This window comes from Rhinocladiella mackenziei (assembly GCF_000835555.1).
Source record: "Rhinocladiella mackenziei CBS 650.93 unplaced genomic scaffold supercont1.8, whole genome shotgun sequence".
NCBI lineage: Eukaryota > Fungi > Ascomycota > Eurotiomycetes > Chaetothyriales > Herpotrichiellaceae > Rhinocladiella > Rhinocladiella mackenziei.
In genome coordinates this window covers 150,669-166,541 of record NW_013550597.1, presented here as the reverse complement: position 1 = coordinate 166,541, position 15,873 = coordinate 150,669, and the positions used below count along the sequence as shown (strand labels likewise).

Sequence of the window (15,873 nt, the reverse complement as noted above, 5' to 3'; positions counted from 1 at the left end):
GTATCCAGCGGTTTCTTGCTATCAGGTCGGAGACGCAAGTCCTCGCTTCTTCAATATTCGTCACATCCATCTGTATCAGTTCGAAACGTTTTTCGCCGTGTCTTTCAGTGGAATCCTGATACTGATTTCAGATCCTCCAATTCTTTCATACTCCTTTATGTTCGAAAGAAACATCAGTCATTTTCAATACTCGGTCTTGCAAGGGGCCAGTTCCATTGATACTATTTGCCTGCTGTCGGAGGCTTCAATCGAGTGATTCTGGCCGTTGCGGCACTGTCTTTCTTCGATCTGGTTGCTTCCACCGGTATTGTTGTTTCTGTCGCTTCATTTGTGATTGTCTGCTTTGTTACCGATTCTCTGGACTTGATGCTGTTGACAAATCCGGATTTTGCGAGGTTTTCTTGGAGATTGTTGATGAATAAGAACGTTGCATCTTGTTGGGACAGCTCCTCCGGAGTCCTACTTTCCGCCATGAAGTTTTCTTTCCGGTTTATCACCAATTGTTGATGTGAGAAGGCTGTCAGTACGAATGAATATTATTCCCAAAGAATATCAATTCAAAATCAAAACTTCAACACAGTACAAATATGAGGGATTCCTGATATATCTCTCACGACAGATAAAATGGCAAAGCTAAGGACTCTCATCAGATGTACTACGGGCCCCGTTGCGTAGGGTTCGGAAGCAGGAGGGTTATTTGTTCTCCCTCAGGATGGACCCCCCGGCAATGGAGCCTATCGCGGGACACATCGCACCGAATGTCAAACCTTTTTAAGAATGACAGCAAAAGGAATTGGTACGACGGTGGGAGATCGACATTGTATATGCAGTTTACGGGAGAGCATCAGACCTCGCACCGCCCGCGACAATGGGCTTGGAAGTGACTTCGGAAGTGCAAAAAAGATCACCACTTGCTTCAATAAGCAGCTACAGATGATACGAGGACAATGCACAACGACGTAAGACTGCACGTCAGCACCATTCGCGTGATGAAATTCTGATTGGGTCCATGAGCGGTCTGGACCGGTCCATTCTGGAGATCGGCATCCCAGAGCAGAAGTTTCACGTAGGACCCGACCCCAAGACATGCGGCTCGACTTATTTGGTTGTATGATTTCGGGGCCATTGAGGTGCTATTTTCTTTCTGTTTCGGTGTCACTTGCGAAGTGCCAGAGAACTCGACCGCAGAAAAGTCGAGGCCACTTGCATGTTTCAACCATGAAGTACACAATTCTCAAAGAACCTGCAAAGGATTTTATTACTTTTCCACCGTTATCCTCGCGGGGAATGCCGTTAGGAACCGCGTGGGCCACGTTCATGACATCTTTTCGGCTCATGAGGTTGGACGTCGTTAAGTAAATGGGTCTTGTGCGAAGAGGATTATGGAGGACATGTCTGAAAGGCAGTGGTGTATGCATAACATTTCGTCTCATGAAGATTGCTCAAATCAATTAGTATATGTTCAACACTCCCAGAAATCAAAACAGATGTACCATGCTGGCAGATCTATCTAGACCTATTCTTTGTAAACCATGGCTGTTTTTTCTTCCTTCCCCTAGGTCATGGGCAATTCCTTCCTGCTCATTCACAAGTCTCAGTCCACGCCATCCGAATTCGTTTCCACTTTTGGTACTATCGTTGTTGGTTCCGTATTCATATTCGTTCCTTTTCCTGGAGGTGGAGGGTAAAAATTGATCTTTCCATCCGGTGAAATCATGCCCGTTCGATCGTAATACGTCCTTGCTCTGATACGCTTATCCAATTTCCAATAATTTTCGTTCAATCTCCTGGCAAGATCATGCCTCTCCTTCTTGATTTGACCAGCCTCTGGTCCAGTTCCTTTGGAAATCCATTCGTGAGTCTTGGTTTGATATTTCCGAACTTCGGCATCCCTCTCGGCTTCCAGTGCTTTCCTCGGAGTTTCTTCTTTCATTGCATCGTTTTCTCCAGGGACCGGTTCGACATAATGGTATTCCCAATCCTCGTCACCGTCCAGTTCTTTGATGATTTGCGCTTTCGGAATAAACTTTTCGAGATCCTCCACACCAGACGTGAAATGGACTTTCCCCGCCACCACAGGGTCAAGCCAGCCACGGATAATTTTCCAGATGCCTTGAAAGATCCAAGGTGCTTTGTGAACCAGTACGGCTCCCAGTGATTCGGGGTAGTTGGCTTCGAAAATTTTGATCATGAATTTGACCGGAGTATAATCCATGTTGGCCATTGTGAAATTGCTCATGTCAAATATTATGCACTTGGGGGAAAGGAGTCCGTCAGTAATCCACAGATTCGCCCGTTTGAAGAACCAACTTACCGCTGTTTCAACTGGTGGTCTTAAAGCAAGTCTCGCTGTTTCGATCACATACACCGTATATCGTTCCAAACTTCGCACCGTTTGTTCTCCTCCTCGATGTAATCGTACTCGAACAAAACATAGTGGCCTCCCTTCTTTATCGGTTCCGTGCAGAAAACTTTTTCCTAACCTCAATTGAGCCAGAAAATCTTCTCCCTCCCTCTTGACAGCAGGATCTGTGGATTGGGAATCTTCCAACGCGCCTCCTTCCCCCCGGAAAACCACATCGTCATCGACGTGTTGCTCTTGACTTCGCCATCGCATTGTGGAGATCAACATAACCAGAGCTTTGTCAACGTCCCATTTCCGCGCCCGAAGGAATCGCAATAGCAGCCCATCAGGATGATCGGCTTTCACCATGCTCCAAAAAGTGGCGCGCAATGATTCGGGGGATTGCGTGGCCAAAATTTGTTGGAATTCCTTCACCTGGCCGTATTTGTCGTCGGAATCGGCATTATTATTACTGAAATATTTCATGGGGGTAGTGGCTGATCCGTTACTTGACTCCTTGTCTTCTTGTCTCTTAAACAATCCCAATCGCTTCCCACTTTTCTTTTTGTCTTTCGTATCTTCCGATGCGGACTGCGTGTCCTCAGTCGTTGGAGTATCTGTGCCATTTGCACGCTGAGGATCTTCCACACCAAATACTTTCAAAGTCACTGCCCAGAATTCCCGAAGTTTGGCTTCTTGTTCAGGTGTCAAATTGCCCAAATGGCCCGGAGGAATCGGCATGTCGGTATAAGAAGGATCGCGAGTGTTTTCGGGGTGAGCTTGGAGAGTGCAATAGGTCGGGGCAGAGTCGTCGCTGTCGTGTGCCTCTCGAAATCTATCGCGTGTGATATAGTCAAAGGCTATTGCACCTCCACATGCGATCGCGAAAACTAGTAAATATGAGGAGGAGGAGGCCTGGATGGGTCGAGAGGATGATGAACGCGTTAATGTAGATGTCCAGTGACGAGAGGCTGCTTGTGACTCGTCCGGGAGGAGGCGCAGCTGAAGGGGAAGATGGAATTTATCTGAGCCCCGTTGCGCCCCTCTTGAAAGAGCAGAGGGAAAGGCTGATCGGAGTAGTAGACACTGACGACTACAGCATCGCATGTAGAAGGGAGGTGAAGCGGATATAGTCGCGGTTATGGGGGTGTTTAACCCCTTGGAGCCGAAGGAGCCGTGTATAACTCAGCAGGTCCAGCTCGGAAATGTTATATGCCGGGGTGGACGCGGGCGCGGTAAACATTCTTTGAATTTGGGATGCACTATGTCATCATCTGGGTGGCGGTGCATTGCTGTGGGATCCATTGTAATCTGGAGGCCCCCAAAAGTTTTTCACAGCAGCATTCTGCAGAATGGGAATTCAAAAAATATTACATATTGATTCGACTTGGTGATTATCTGAGTGGTGATTCAACGCTCAGTCATGACTATTCCATGAAGGTCCTCACCTCCAACCACCTCCCCTCTTTTCACCACCCAGTTGTCAATCCGAAATCTCCAGCCTATAGTACAACCATGGTGGTAGCCCCAGGGATGCAAGCCAATGATGAATCACCCAGATAATGTTGTTGCCATGGAGCCAGAAACCACCGATACAGGCTCTCAACAACTGGTATGTGCATTGCATGAACTCCAAACGACAGGTCGGCCCAAGTATTGCAAAAAGCTCCGTTCGAAAGGGGTGTGTGGTGTCGAAAACCAACCATGACGGCACCGTAACTAAGCCAAAATGTATAACCAAGATTGGGGTGGTCAGGTTGGCCGAGACGAAATAATCCCAGAACTACGGAGGAACGTGATGCAACAACCAATTCGTGACAAGAGACTCCTTTTTGATCTTTCCTTTCTCATCTTCGGGAATCTGGGCAAGTTGTTGGGACCGTCGACTAAAAGGCAAATCTGCAATGAAAAGCCCGTGCAGAAATTCAGCAAGAACGGGCTCACTAGTAATGGCTCAAGAGAACAATTCACCCATGGAAAGTCACATCCTGGATCCTTGTGGATAACTTACAAGAAGCTGCGCAAAACGGAATAGGGCAATACTGCCTCGATATTCAACCTGGATGGCCCGCATTTGAGCAAAGCAGTGTGTGAAAAAGACATCCTTGTGGATTCAGCGCTGAATATCAGCGACATGGTTCACTTGAGGCTGTAAGGTCCTGGGCGCAATGCCAAAGTCGTTCAAGAAATGTTCTCTTTCGTATACCTGGGCATAGGAGAAATAAGCCAAGTTATACCAAGATCATCGCAACGAAACGTTACCACTCCGGTCGAGAGGTAGAGCCGATGATATCGTCGAAGGGTCGATAATGCGAGACTGTCGAGTAAGCGGGCGAGCCGGCGGGTTCCTGGTTGCAGGTCATTTTGAGAAGACGATAACTGAGGACGTAACCCGGAATGACGAAGAAGATGGCAACTATTTCCTGGTCCACCATGAAAGAAAACACGAACGATCGGCTGTTGCAGGATCCTGAGTTCAGGAATGCCCCAAGCATGATAGACAAAGACAATAAAGGAGGCGTACCGGCGAAATACATCGAGATAGGCAGTGGGAAGGAGTGTTGACATTGGTGTGGTGGCTACCTGGTTGAATGCACCGTGGTAAGAGGTGACATACGCCGAACAGTGTTCCGGTCTTGATCTTTGCCCGTCCTAACTGCCCTTTGTGGAGTCTCTTCTTCATCGTATTCCGGGAGGAGTTCTGCATATTGAACGGTGTGCTTGCTAAGCAGTGGTGCCACTTGTTCCATCTCCTTCAATTGAGAGAGTAGCATGGGATGGCGATCGATCGGAGGAAGACTTGCAAAAACTCTGAGCGGCGCTATAACTGGAGACTTGTTCCACGGTTGACAGGCAGGATTTTCCTTGTACACACAGCCATCGGAAGCCTTGAAATTGTGTTCTTTCGCTGACAGCTCGTGTTGCAATGATGGCATTGGCTGGCTTAAATTGGCCTTTGGCTCAAGGTTTGAGTAGATTTGATATTAGATGGTGTTCCATATCTTGCAGGTCGAGGACGGATTACCAAGGCTTGATTTGAAGGTATTGGTTTCGCTCGTATTCAAGTATTGCTTTCGGAACGAATACTCGTGCGTCGGTTTGAGAACAAGCAGAGCACATTTTAAATGAAAAGTTTGTTCGGATCATGTACATAGATAGAGCTCTATGCCATGGATAAGAGGTTTATCTTTTGTTTTTGGTGTTAAACACCTGGATATAAGTGGGGGTGCTAGCACCCGACTAGTCTAGGCTTAGGCCTTCAAACGATTATGAGCTTAGATATGTTTGGAACATGAAGGCCTCTTCTTGGATAAATAATGGTTGTAAAGCCCACTGGTATTGTTGACCAGGTCTCAAAAATCCTTCAGTCTGCTCGATTCTAGTGTAATGACGAAGTGTGCTTCAACATCTTAAACAGTGAAGGAGGCACAATACCAAGGTCTAACATGGCCATTGATGGGAAACAACAGGACGTGCGTGAAGAACAGTTGCCTACTCCCATGGCACAGGCGGATGCACCCGAGAAATCCTTCGAGGTCGACACCATGCACAACGATGAAGCAATGAAAGTTCTTGCCAATTATACAGGGGACGAGGGATCCGAAGAGAAACGATTGACGAAGAAAATCGACCGGCGTTTGCTGCCTATTCTGTGTCTGACCTACGCCCTCCAGTATTACGACAAGGCAATGATTTCGCAGGCAGTGAGTGTGCCGATAATAGACGGTACTAAAGATCATCGCGAATTAGTAGCTGATATGAAAACAGGCAATTTTTGGACTTCGTGAGGATCTTAATCTCACAGGGAATCGCTATTCCATGTCCTCAGCGATTTTTCACCTTGGCTTCGTCGGCGGAGCGTACCCAGCGTCTCAAATAGCACAGAGATATCCCGTCGAACGTGTAGCGGCAGCCCTGATCATCGTTTGGGGCGTCTGTTTTATAAGCACAGCGGGATGTCATAACTGGCAATCACTGTATGCTCAGCGGTTCTTCCTGGGTTTGGTTGAAGCCGGGATCAGCCCAATTTTCATGCTTGTCGTCGGCCAATTCTACAAGAAAAACGAGCAGGCTCTTAGAATGGGGTAGGTCTTTCTTTCTCTCCTGTGTCTCCTACCCTCCCGACCTTAGCAGTGTCTGGTATTGCACATCGGGCTTCATTTCGACTCTCTCGCCCATAGTCAATTACGGTTTAGGACACATTACCGGCTCGCTATCTCCCTGGCGTTATATGTACATCGTCGGTGGTATTTTAACTATACTCTGGACTTTCCCGGTTCTTTTCTATCTACCTCCTGACCCTATTCGTGCTAAAGGCTTCACCGAGCGAGAACGATACATCGCTGTGGCTCGACTCCGGGTGAACAACGCAGGAGTCCGAAATACGCACTTCAAAAAAAGGCATGTCCTGGAGTTACTCATCGATGAGAAGTTCTGGATTATCTTCGCCTTCGCCTTCTTGAGTTTCATTGCTGCGGGGCCGATCAACGCATTCATCCCAATTATTTTAGCAGGCTTTGGGTTTTCAACTCTCAATTCTCTCCTCTTGATGATGCCGGCTGGCTTTATTGCGGTGTGACCATTCTTGGTGCAACATACGGCGCATACAAAATCCCCCGGGCAAGGACCTATGTCATGTTTAGCTGCCAGCTTGTGACTATTCTCGCAGCGCTGCTGTTGTGGCCTTTACCTCGCAGCGCACTAGGCGGCCTTCTGTTTGCCGTTTTCATCCTGTCCAGCTTTACTGGTGGTTGGGGGGTGGTTATGGGTTTGCAAATCGCAAATACAGCCGGCTACACTAAGCGCATGGTTTCCTCGTCCGGAATATACGTTGGGTATTGTTTAGGTATGCTCTGTCCTCTTCATCTTGTTCCCTCTTGACACGGCTTCTTTATCACTTCTGACTTCTATGGTGCATGATCAAGGTCAATTTGTGGGCCCACTTTTGTTTAAGCCAGGGGACGCTCCCGGTTACGGGCCAGGCTTTGCGGCTGTTGTTATTACAGGTTTGATTGCCGCTGCTTTGACCCTGATTTATCGCTTTTTGTGTATCTGGGAGAATACACGCCGTGACAAAGCAGGGGTCATGGAAGGATTCGAGCATGCATACGAGGATGATGTAACCGACAAGCAGGTATGGATTTCTGCACTGAAGTTGTGCAACTTGATCATGCATAGGCATGCATTGCTGATTCGGTATCTACAGAACCCCTAATTCAGGTACACGATATAGTGGGCAAGCTGGACTCAGAACACTTAGAACACTATCGTGGAGCTCCCTACCTGCAGGACAATATGGACAGCCTTATATACTATAACCACATCTGATCTCAACAAAGAGCAAGTTTCGGTTCTAGACCTGGACGGTCGTAGTTGTAGACTGACCAATGAGGAAGCATTTCTGAGCCGTGGCTGTCGAAGTTGTGTGGTTATGCCCCGCGCCTTCGGGTGCCTGAGGATATTCTCTGCGGCCCCTGAGGAGCTTAGACAGCCCTTCTCCAGATGCCCTCTAGCTGGAGAATGAAGTTGTCAGCACTTGACTCCTGGCCCCGCCTTTCGCCCAGCAACCGTTACAGGGTGTAGTAGAACCCCCGAGAAATTGGTCTGAACTACCTCACCTCCCCATGGAGACAAGGAGGCATCAACGCCCTGCTCCGCATTCTCATTGTTCCGGTTACAGTGATACGACGGGGTGCCGTGACAACGATCCCTTTTCGTAGGACCACCAAGTTTCAGAGGCAGAATTCCCTGCACGCAGTTCTTAATGTACCAATAAAAGCTCTTGGTCATTATGAAGAGCTACTACACAGTTATTGACTTAGTTGGGAATGTTGACGTCGCTCTACAAGATCTACTATATTTTGGGGGACGGTATCAGGCTTGCAAACAAAAAATCAAATCAAATCGAGCCTCGAATTTGATTTGATCCGAATCGATTTGGATTTCATTTAGATATTTGGACAGTCTACTCTTTTTCCCGAGATGATCGGATCCAATCCATGGATTATGTCAAACTTCGTGTGCAACTTGAGGTGAAGGAGTGCTCTGTTGTCAAACTTGTGGTACAACTTGAGTTGAAGGAGTGCTCTCTTCTCTATCAAATTAAGGTCCTGCCTCGCATGTTTACACCATCTTTCGGTGTCTCCGTGTTTAGCTCGTAGACGAAACCTTTGTCTAGCTGAACATTCATTGCCACGCTGAAATCGTTGCCACATATTGTCTCACAGTTCAACATCTGTTCTCTATCTACTTGTCGAGTTGCTGAGGGTTTCTTTATAGAAATGCGAACACCTCGTCGTCGCACTGAGTAACCACTATCAACATCGTCGTCCATGGTAACCTCTCACCAGCGTTTCAATGGCGGAGCCTATAGCCCCCTGTCCGACTGATTATCTCGACGTCGAGGCTTGTCCGTTCACGCTCGGTTACGAAGCATCTCGAGTGGGATTAGTAGAGCTTCCCTGGGTGTTCTTGGCCCACATATTGTTGCTGGGCGAAGTCGGAAGGTGCGACCTTCGCCTTCAAGGCAGCAAGTTGCTTGGCAAACAGTAGTATGTTTCTGGATGACTGCGAAGTAAGGACCAACAGTCTTGTAAATGTGATCATGTATGGTAGACAAGGCCTTCTTCTGCTTCTCGTATTTAACCAGTCGTCTTTCATACGACTTGAAGAGTAATTTGAAGGCTGTCACTTCTGTTGAGTCAAGGTTGGCAATACGTAGTACTTGGGAAGATTCGGCAGCCATCTTGATCAATGAGTAATCTCTGATTAATCAAAGAGCGGTTCCCGAATAGGAATACACGCGCGTAGTAGCCGTTCCGTGGCCTATGTGCTTTGCAAGGTCGACCGTGCCGCAGGTGCTGGACTAAGGGTGGCGATGGCCTCAGCGCCGCAAATGCCGTGATGCCGCAGTAGTGCTGGGATTCGTAGCCAGGTGGAGGAAGCTGAAGAAGCCGTCGTCGGAGTTGTTGGCTGTAGAGAGCGCTGTATTTAAAGCCCTACGCAGACCGGGCTCATAGCTGTTGGGCTTGGTAGTGAGCAGTAATGAGAATGCATTGGAGTCTGATGTCTTCTAACTAGGTGCTATTTGACAGGAGGGAAGGACTGTTGCCTAGGGCAGCCTAGAGAAGCTTAGAGTTACCTGGATAATAACTGACCGTACACCAACAGAACCCCTAGTCCGGACACGTGAAACCCCTTTCAACCATCGCGTTTTAGTCATAGCGCCTTGTCAAGAAACAGCTTGCTTCGAACTGAAATGGAGCGGATGGTGGGTAAGCAGGCTTTGGAGTCTGTTCCACGGGGAGGGAAATTGTGAGGTATCAAGTGAGAAGTAGGTTTAACACAAGAATTCTATGTAGGACTCTAACAAGATACATAAACGGCGAGATCAAGGGAGGAACTGTCATGAATCGTATCAAAAAAAAAAAAAAAAAAAAAAAAAAAAATAGGCCATTTTCGTGATCGTCTGTCCCATGGCGTTTATCAAGCCGATTGGTTTACTTTCTGACTCCCGAGATACTTCGTGCTGAACGGGTAATCAGAATAGCCCACCGCCGAGCAACTGACATAGAAGGTCTTGCGGTCGTACGCACTCAGCTCTAGGCCCTCCTGGATCCTGTATACCAAATCTGGGTTGGCAATAAAATGTCTCCCAAACATGACTACTATATCCTTATCCGGATGCTCTTGGTCGACCAGCTTCCGTGCATCCGCCGGTGTGTACCCTCCGGCAACGAGGAGGGGGCCTTTCCAGAGTCGGTATGCAAAATCGAGCCGATCGCTGCTTTCGAAATCCTCGCTACCGGACACTCGCGACTCGACTAAGTGAAGGTATGCGAGATGAAGTCGTTTGGCTTTGTGAATGATATCGGTAAACTGCGGAATGGGGTCCTGCATTCTCATGCCCTGGAACGGGCTCCAGGGGCTGAGACGGAGCCCAACCCGCTTGGGGCCGACGGCGGTGGTCATGGCCTTCAGGACGTCGTGGAGAAGGCGAGATCGGTTCTCCACGCTACCACCATACTCGTCGTCGCGCTTGTTGCTGGTATCTTGGGTAAATTGATCGAGGAGGTAGCCATTCGCGCCGTGGCACTCGACACCGTCAAACCCTGCACGGATGGCATTCTCGGCGGCCTCTGCAAAGTCGTACACCGTCTGCTGGATCTCTTGGATCTCCATAGCGCGCGGAATTGGGGAGTCCTGGTCTATGGGAACGGCGCTAGGTGCCACGATGCTAACGCCTTCTCTCTTAGCCACCTCGATATTGGCAGCGCGACCCATTGCGAACAGCTGACAGAATATGAAGCTACCTCGGGCGTGGACTTCATCGGTGATCACTCTCCATGCAGCGATTTGGTCTTGGCTCCAGATCCCCGGCGCGTTTGCGAAACCACCAGCGGCGGAGGGCGATACGAAAGTGCCCTCAGCAATGATCAAAGTGCCCGGAACGGAGGCCCGCTGACCGTAGTATTCCTTCATCAGAGGCGTCGGCACGCGGTGGTCGGTCGCCCGGAGGCGAGTGAGTGGCGCCATCCCGATCCGGTGCTTCACTTCTACATTGCCTATCTTCAGAGGCTTGAAGAGTCGCGATTCACTCATGATCAAGAATTTCTGAACAGTCGTTGGAGTATGGTGGGATCTTGCCTGCTGGGAATTCGGGTTATCAACCGCTTGGACCGAAATTTATACTACTTGGCCTCGTAGCTCAATAAACACACCATGGTCAAACCATGTGATGCTAGAAGCATTTTCTCTATTAACTGCTCTGAAACTATACCAATTAAGGAACAGAATGCTTCCAATCAAGGAGCAGAGATACTTCCAATCAAGGAGCAGGGATACTGTCAACTAGGGTAAAGAGATGGTTCCGAATCTGGGAAATGGACATTTCCAGTTTAGGAAAAGACATGCTTCCAAAAAAGGTTTAACTACTTTGTAACATCCGAGATTGGTCAGACGCGAGCGCGGGTCTTGGCGCAGGTCAGTATCCGGCATTCCCCGCATTATGGCGCTGACTACAACAGCAGCCAGCCGATGAAGGTCAAAGAATAGGTCGGTCAAAAATTGTGAGTCATACCCAAGCCACAGGTTGGCAAGGTATTAATCTCGAACGGTGTCTGCCGAGATATCGGAGTAATCTCTTCTGATTATCTTATCTATTTCTTGTATGAAGCATCTAGCAAGAAAACGTGGTGTCGGCAACTAGCAAAGTCATTCAGGCGTTAGGATCCCTTCACTAGCAACAAACGGTCCGCTTATCAAGAGCCAGGGTTCCCGTGTCAACAGTTGAGTCCAAACTAGACGACTCGCTTCAGAGAGACCACCTTCTAGTACGAGAGGGAGGTTAAGCAGAAGAACAGCATTCTACTATATTCTTGCTCGCCTTACCTTCAGAGTCTAATCGCCGGCCAACAAGACCACTCTAGCTTCCTCCTATCTACTTGTAACCTCACCTCGACTAGCATTACGCCCACCTCTCTCAACCACCTTCATCTTACAGAAGCTCCCGATGCAACTACGACCTAAGAATACAAAAATTGAGCTGTTATATCAATGTTTCTTCCCAGAACACCTTGGCATGTAATAGGAATGCGTCATCTGACCAAATAAACTGCTTCGTGATGGAAAGCAGTTCCGGCCAAGACCTACAGAAGTGTTTGAGCCACGCGTGGTTCCGGCGCAGGAGTTCGACGTAATCAGAGCGTATGACCCCCTTGGGGGCAAATGACCCGCCAATATACAAGAGCCAGAGCAGCAAATCAGGGTGATCATTCCATAGGAGATCGTCGCTCGCCTGTTGTAGCTTGCGGAGCAACTGTAAGGAAATGTGGGACTAGAAACCAAGTCAGCACATTACCAGCCAGCATATTCCCAACTCGGATCAGAACAACCCGGCATCTTCTCGGGTTTCTTGAGACCAGGAGTTTCTTGAGTAGCAAAGAGCAATGTAAAAAAGCGCAATACAAATGGTAGACGTACAGGAATCACCAAGGCGCACCAGACCTTGCAGCATAGCATACTGGAGCACAGATAGGCCGCAAGACGACAACACTCCAAGACCGAAGAGAGACCCACCAAGTCCACCAGCCGGGATTGGATAGAGGCTTGGTGGTTGTTGATATACGCCATCGAGAGCACATCCCGGCCTGCGAAATGGGCACACTCTCGAATGCACTGCAAGGCATGTATATCCTCCAGCACCTCAATAAAGTCGTTGGTGAGTAAGTGGGACAGCGCCCGGAATCCTGGCGGCAGCCGAAAAAAGCTAGGGGAGAAGGGATCTCGTCTCCATTGCAGCTCGGCGAAAGTCGTGTGACTTACTACGCGGCGGGACCCCGTCATGACCGAGGAATTCAAGTCTTGCCTGTCGCCAAGGTAAGTGTAAGTCACTCGGAGTGCCTCATAACTTACCAGAATATGGCCCGCTTGATTCCGCCGGCGATATAGATTCCCTCGGTTCGACAGATGTCCAGCAGTCGGCGTATTGCTATCATGTGAAGCTGGACGTGAGACTGCATCCCAAGGCGGGCCTAGATCAGCATCAGTCTTCTGCCGCTCCAAGCTTGAGACACCGAAAGGCTCGCGGACCTCCACACCCGCTAGCAGCAAAATGGCTCCCATGGTGGGTGCCGAAGTCGCCCTGTCCAGGGAGCTCATTCTTTCACTGATACAGCCCATTGCCTGACTCTGGTACCCGAGACACTCTCGATCGATGATTCCCTCTGTCGCCGCGAATGCAAACGTGAGCATGACGGCATTCACAAGAGCAGGGTCGTCCAAACCCGATTGGAAGACCGCGTGAAAGCTGTGATAGGCAAGCTCGTTCGCAACGCTAAAGACGGGCTCAGAAGCCTGTCTAGCTTTGTCTAGGCCGTTTTGGTTAGTCGGTTCGGGGCATTCTTCCGCTACCAAGATCCTACCGTTACCAAGCAGCGCCTGCAGTCTTGAGGAATCTACGGCGAGCGTCTGGAACGGATCGAGCGTGCCTACAGACAGAGAGTAGGGTAACGAGACAAGAGTCTGGGTACGTGTACTCCGGCTCGCGAATCTCCTGGCGTAGTCTTCCGAAGACGATACTTGGAAGTGGTTCATGGACTCTTTCTGACTCTTTCGTTTGTTCTCGAGGGCTTGCTTCACAGCATACGATCGGGCCCGCCGCCTCGTTCTCCGGTCTTTCCCCTCTTCCGGATTGCGGATCGAGATGAAATGGAAATTTCCATCTGAGGAGTTAGCCCGATAAGGATGCTGCCGGGACTGCTCGACCTACCGGCAACGGGTTCGCTGTCAACTTCTACCGGGAGGCGATACATTGACGCCATAGTATAGGCGGCGGGTGTAGAATGGGCGGTAGGATTGCCAACTTGGTAGCCGTAATGGGAATGGAGCAGGCGTCGTTGATTATGGACGGGTTTACCTACAAAGAGGAACATCAGCATACAATAGAGGTCGATTTCATGCTTATAAATCAAGACGACCAGTGGGCCCCGTCCAACACTTGCACTCTGCAAGTGGCAAACTCCGTAGACCGCTGTCACATTGTTACAGTCGTTCCCGAAACCGCCCTCCCCCTTGCGGACATATTGCAACTTTTTCCCACGAAAAGCTAAAGATTTAGTGGATTGCACTTTAAGTTACTAGAAATGGAATAGTGCTCCATAAAATATTCTCCAATCATAAATAATCAGTCTTTACCTTTGCATTACGTTTACCGGATCGCCTATTGTAAAGACACCGCAGAGTATGTCCGTCCAGTCTTAATACAGTTATATGGAAGCCGGCAATGAGAGGTGGAGTTTGTTGGCTGGTCCTTGGCGCTCAGTTTTCAAAGTTTGAAAGTAACAACGTTAATAAATAAACCCTCACTCGAACGTCAACTCAAGCCGTTCTAGCCCTTCCTCCACAATGGGTCTCGAATGTGGTTTCGAACATTCATCCACGCCTCGAAGCAACTACCGAAAATAAACAGACTTACCAACGATTCCTTGACAAGCCACAGACGCTGCTTCACAGTCAGGAGAAACATTGGCTCACAGGTTCATCAACGCTTCCCATATACAAGTAAGGCGTAGATGCATCTTTTATGGGTAGTGTGCCGCAGGAAACTGTCAATGCTGAACTTGCAAAAATTCTGCTGGATCATAGGTCGGGAGAGTCCGCATAAGTGCCAAGGTAGACTCCGATGTATTCGTGGCACACTCTGATTGGCCAAATGGCGATGCCCTTTAAATCGTATAACGCCCGGCACGCCCTTAGCACGCCCAGCACTCCCAGGCAACAGTATATGACTATCGTCTTTTGAACGACTGGAGAGCATGACGAGTCTTTGAATATAATAGATCGATAATTGGAACCTGAAGATGGCTGAGATTGTTGGAGCTGTTGCAAGCGGTGTTACGCTTGCAGGGCTCTTTGCTTCGTGCATTGAAATATTCGCGATCATCGACACCCAACATAATGCGAACGACGACCATGTGGTGCTCTCGACACAGTTGAAGATCGAGCAATGTCGCCTATACGTTTGGGGTCAGAGGATGGGACTGAATAGGTCTAACGGTCGACCCCTATCAAATCGCAAGCAGATGGCGGATCTAGATGGCACACCTTTCGCGGGGATAATTCACGAAATTTTGCATAAAATAATCTTCCTCTTCGAAAATACTGCGCAGATCGCAAAACGTTATGGTTGTGAAAAAGTCAAACCAAATCAGATTCTTACGCAAGCCCCAGAGGGCTATACTACCAATCTCGACAGAGCAGGAACGTCAAATGCTCAGCAGATGGGACAAAATCCGTCAGACATTTCTCGAACACCATCTCCCGGACCTATGTGGCCACTCGACTGTACTGACGCGCACAGCTTCATTCAGCAGAAGTTTCATGACTTTAGAGTCTCCAATACTACGCGTCCAATTTCCAAGATGAGATTGAAAGGTCGCACCAGATGGGCAATCGGAGATGGACAGAAGTTCAGAAAGCTGATAACAGACATTAGACATCTCGTTGACGGTCTGGAATCCCTTTCTGTACCACTGCGGGAGAGCGAGATTCCCTCTCTCGACGAACAGGTGAACATGCAGATGGCAAAGATTTCTGACCCAGATACTCTTAGTTTGATACAAGAAGCAGCCAGCCAATGCCATCCAGACCTTTCAGAGACTGCATCTATCAAGTTGAGAGCGATTCGACAGACACAAGATTACTCTGAATGTAACCGTATCCCGAAAGCTGATGCTGCTGTCGAGAAATGGATGAGGAAGCAGCACGATCTCATTGGCGTCCAATCTAATAAACGTCACTTCGTCTCCCAAGACACATGGAAGCGGTACGCGCTCCAGGCAAAATCGGATCTGGATGACATCGCACGAACTCTATACGGGGAAGGTGTTTACTCACTGGAGGACAAGGAACTCGATTCTGTGAAAGCATTGTATTGGAAAGCAGTCTCAGATGCTCTGGATCCTCGAGAGCGAGCTTATATGTCGATGCAGGAGAAACGGGCAAAGCCTTATAACCTACGTCGACTGTAG

At 48.8% G+C, this 15,873-nt stretch overlaps 6 protein-coding genes across 6 annotated transcripts; 2 read left to right on the top strand and 4 right to left on the bottom strand.

Moving 5' to 3' along the window:
* Nucleotides 1–221: 221 nt before the first annotated feature.
* Z518_09655 (uncharacterized protein) lies at nt 222–473 on the bottom strand (the record flags this gene model as incomplete). Its single annotated transcript, XM_013412272.1, has 1 exon — nt 222–473. One exon carries the CDS (start codon nt 471–473, stop codon nt 222–224), a length of 252 nt encoding a protein of 83 aa, XP_013267726.1.
* Nucleotides 474–1,594: 1,121 nt separating this feature from the next.
* Z518_09654 (uncharacterized protein) lies at nt 1,595–3,085 on the bottom strand (the record flags this gene model as incomplete). The annotated part of the gene is made up of 2 exons (XM_013412271.1): nt 1,595–2,254; nt 2,315–3,085. 2 exons carry the CDS (start codon nt 3,083–3,085, stop codon nt 1,595–1,597), a joined length of 1,431 nt encoding a protein of 476 aa, XP_013267725.1.
* Nucleotides 3,086–5,790: 2,705 nt separating this feature from the next.
* Nucleotides 5,791–6,923, top strand: Z518_09653 (uncharacterized protein; the record flags this gene model as incomplete). The annotated part of the gene is made up of 3 exons (XM_013412270.1): nt 5,791–6,048; nt 6,113–6,429; nt 6,479–6,923. 3 exons carry the CDS (start codon nt 5,791–5,793, stop codon nt 6,921–6,923), a joined length of 1,020 nt encoding a protein of 339 aa, XP_013267724.1.
* A 2,906-nt stretch (nt 6,924–9,829) lies between these two features.
* Nucleotides 9,830–10,945, bottom strand: Z518_09652 (uncharacterized protein; the record flags this gene model as incomplete). The annotated part of the gene is made up of 1 exon (XM_013412269.1): nt 9,830–10,945. One exon carries the CDS (start codon nt 10,943–10,945, stop codon nt 9,830–9,832), a length of 1,116 nt encoding a protein of 371 aa, XP_013267723.1.
* A 946-nt stretch (nt 10,946–11,891) lies between these two features.
* Nucleotides 11,892–13,665, bottom strand: Z518_09651 (uncharacterized protein; the record flags this gene model as incomplete). The annotated part of the gene is made up of 7 exons (XM_013412268.1): nt 11,892–11,944; nt 11,996–12,179; nt 12,326–12,710; nt 12,758–12,876; nt 12,935–13,212; nt 13,267–13,566; nt 13,614–13,665. The coding sequence occupies 7 exons, from the start codon at nt 13,663–13,665 to the stop codon at nt 11,892–11,894; spliced, it is 1,371 nt and encodes a 456-aa protein (XP_013267722.1).
* Nucleotides 13,666–14,703: 1,038 nt separating this feature from the next.
* On the top strand, nt 14,704–15,873 carry Z518_09650 (uncharacterized protein; the record flags this gene model as incomplete). The annotated part of the gene is made up of 1 exon (XM_013412267.1): nt 14,704–15,873. One exon carries the CDS (start codon nt 14,704–14,706, stop codon nt 15,871–15,873), a length of 1,170 nt encoding a protein of 389 aa, XP_013267721.1.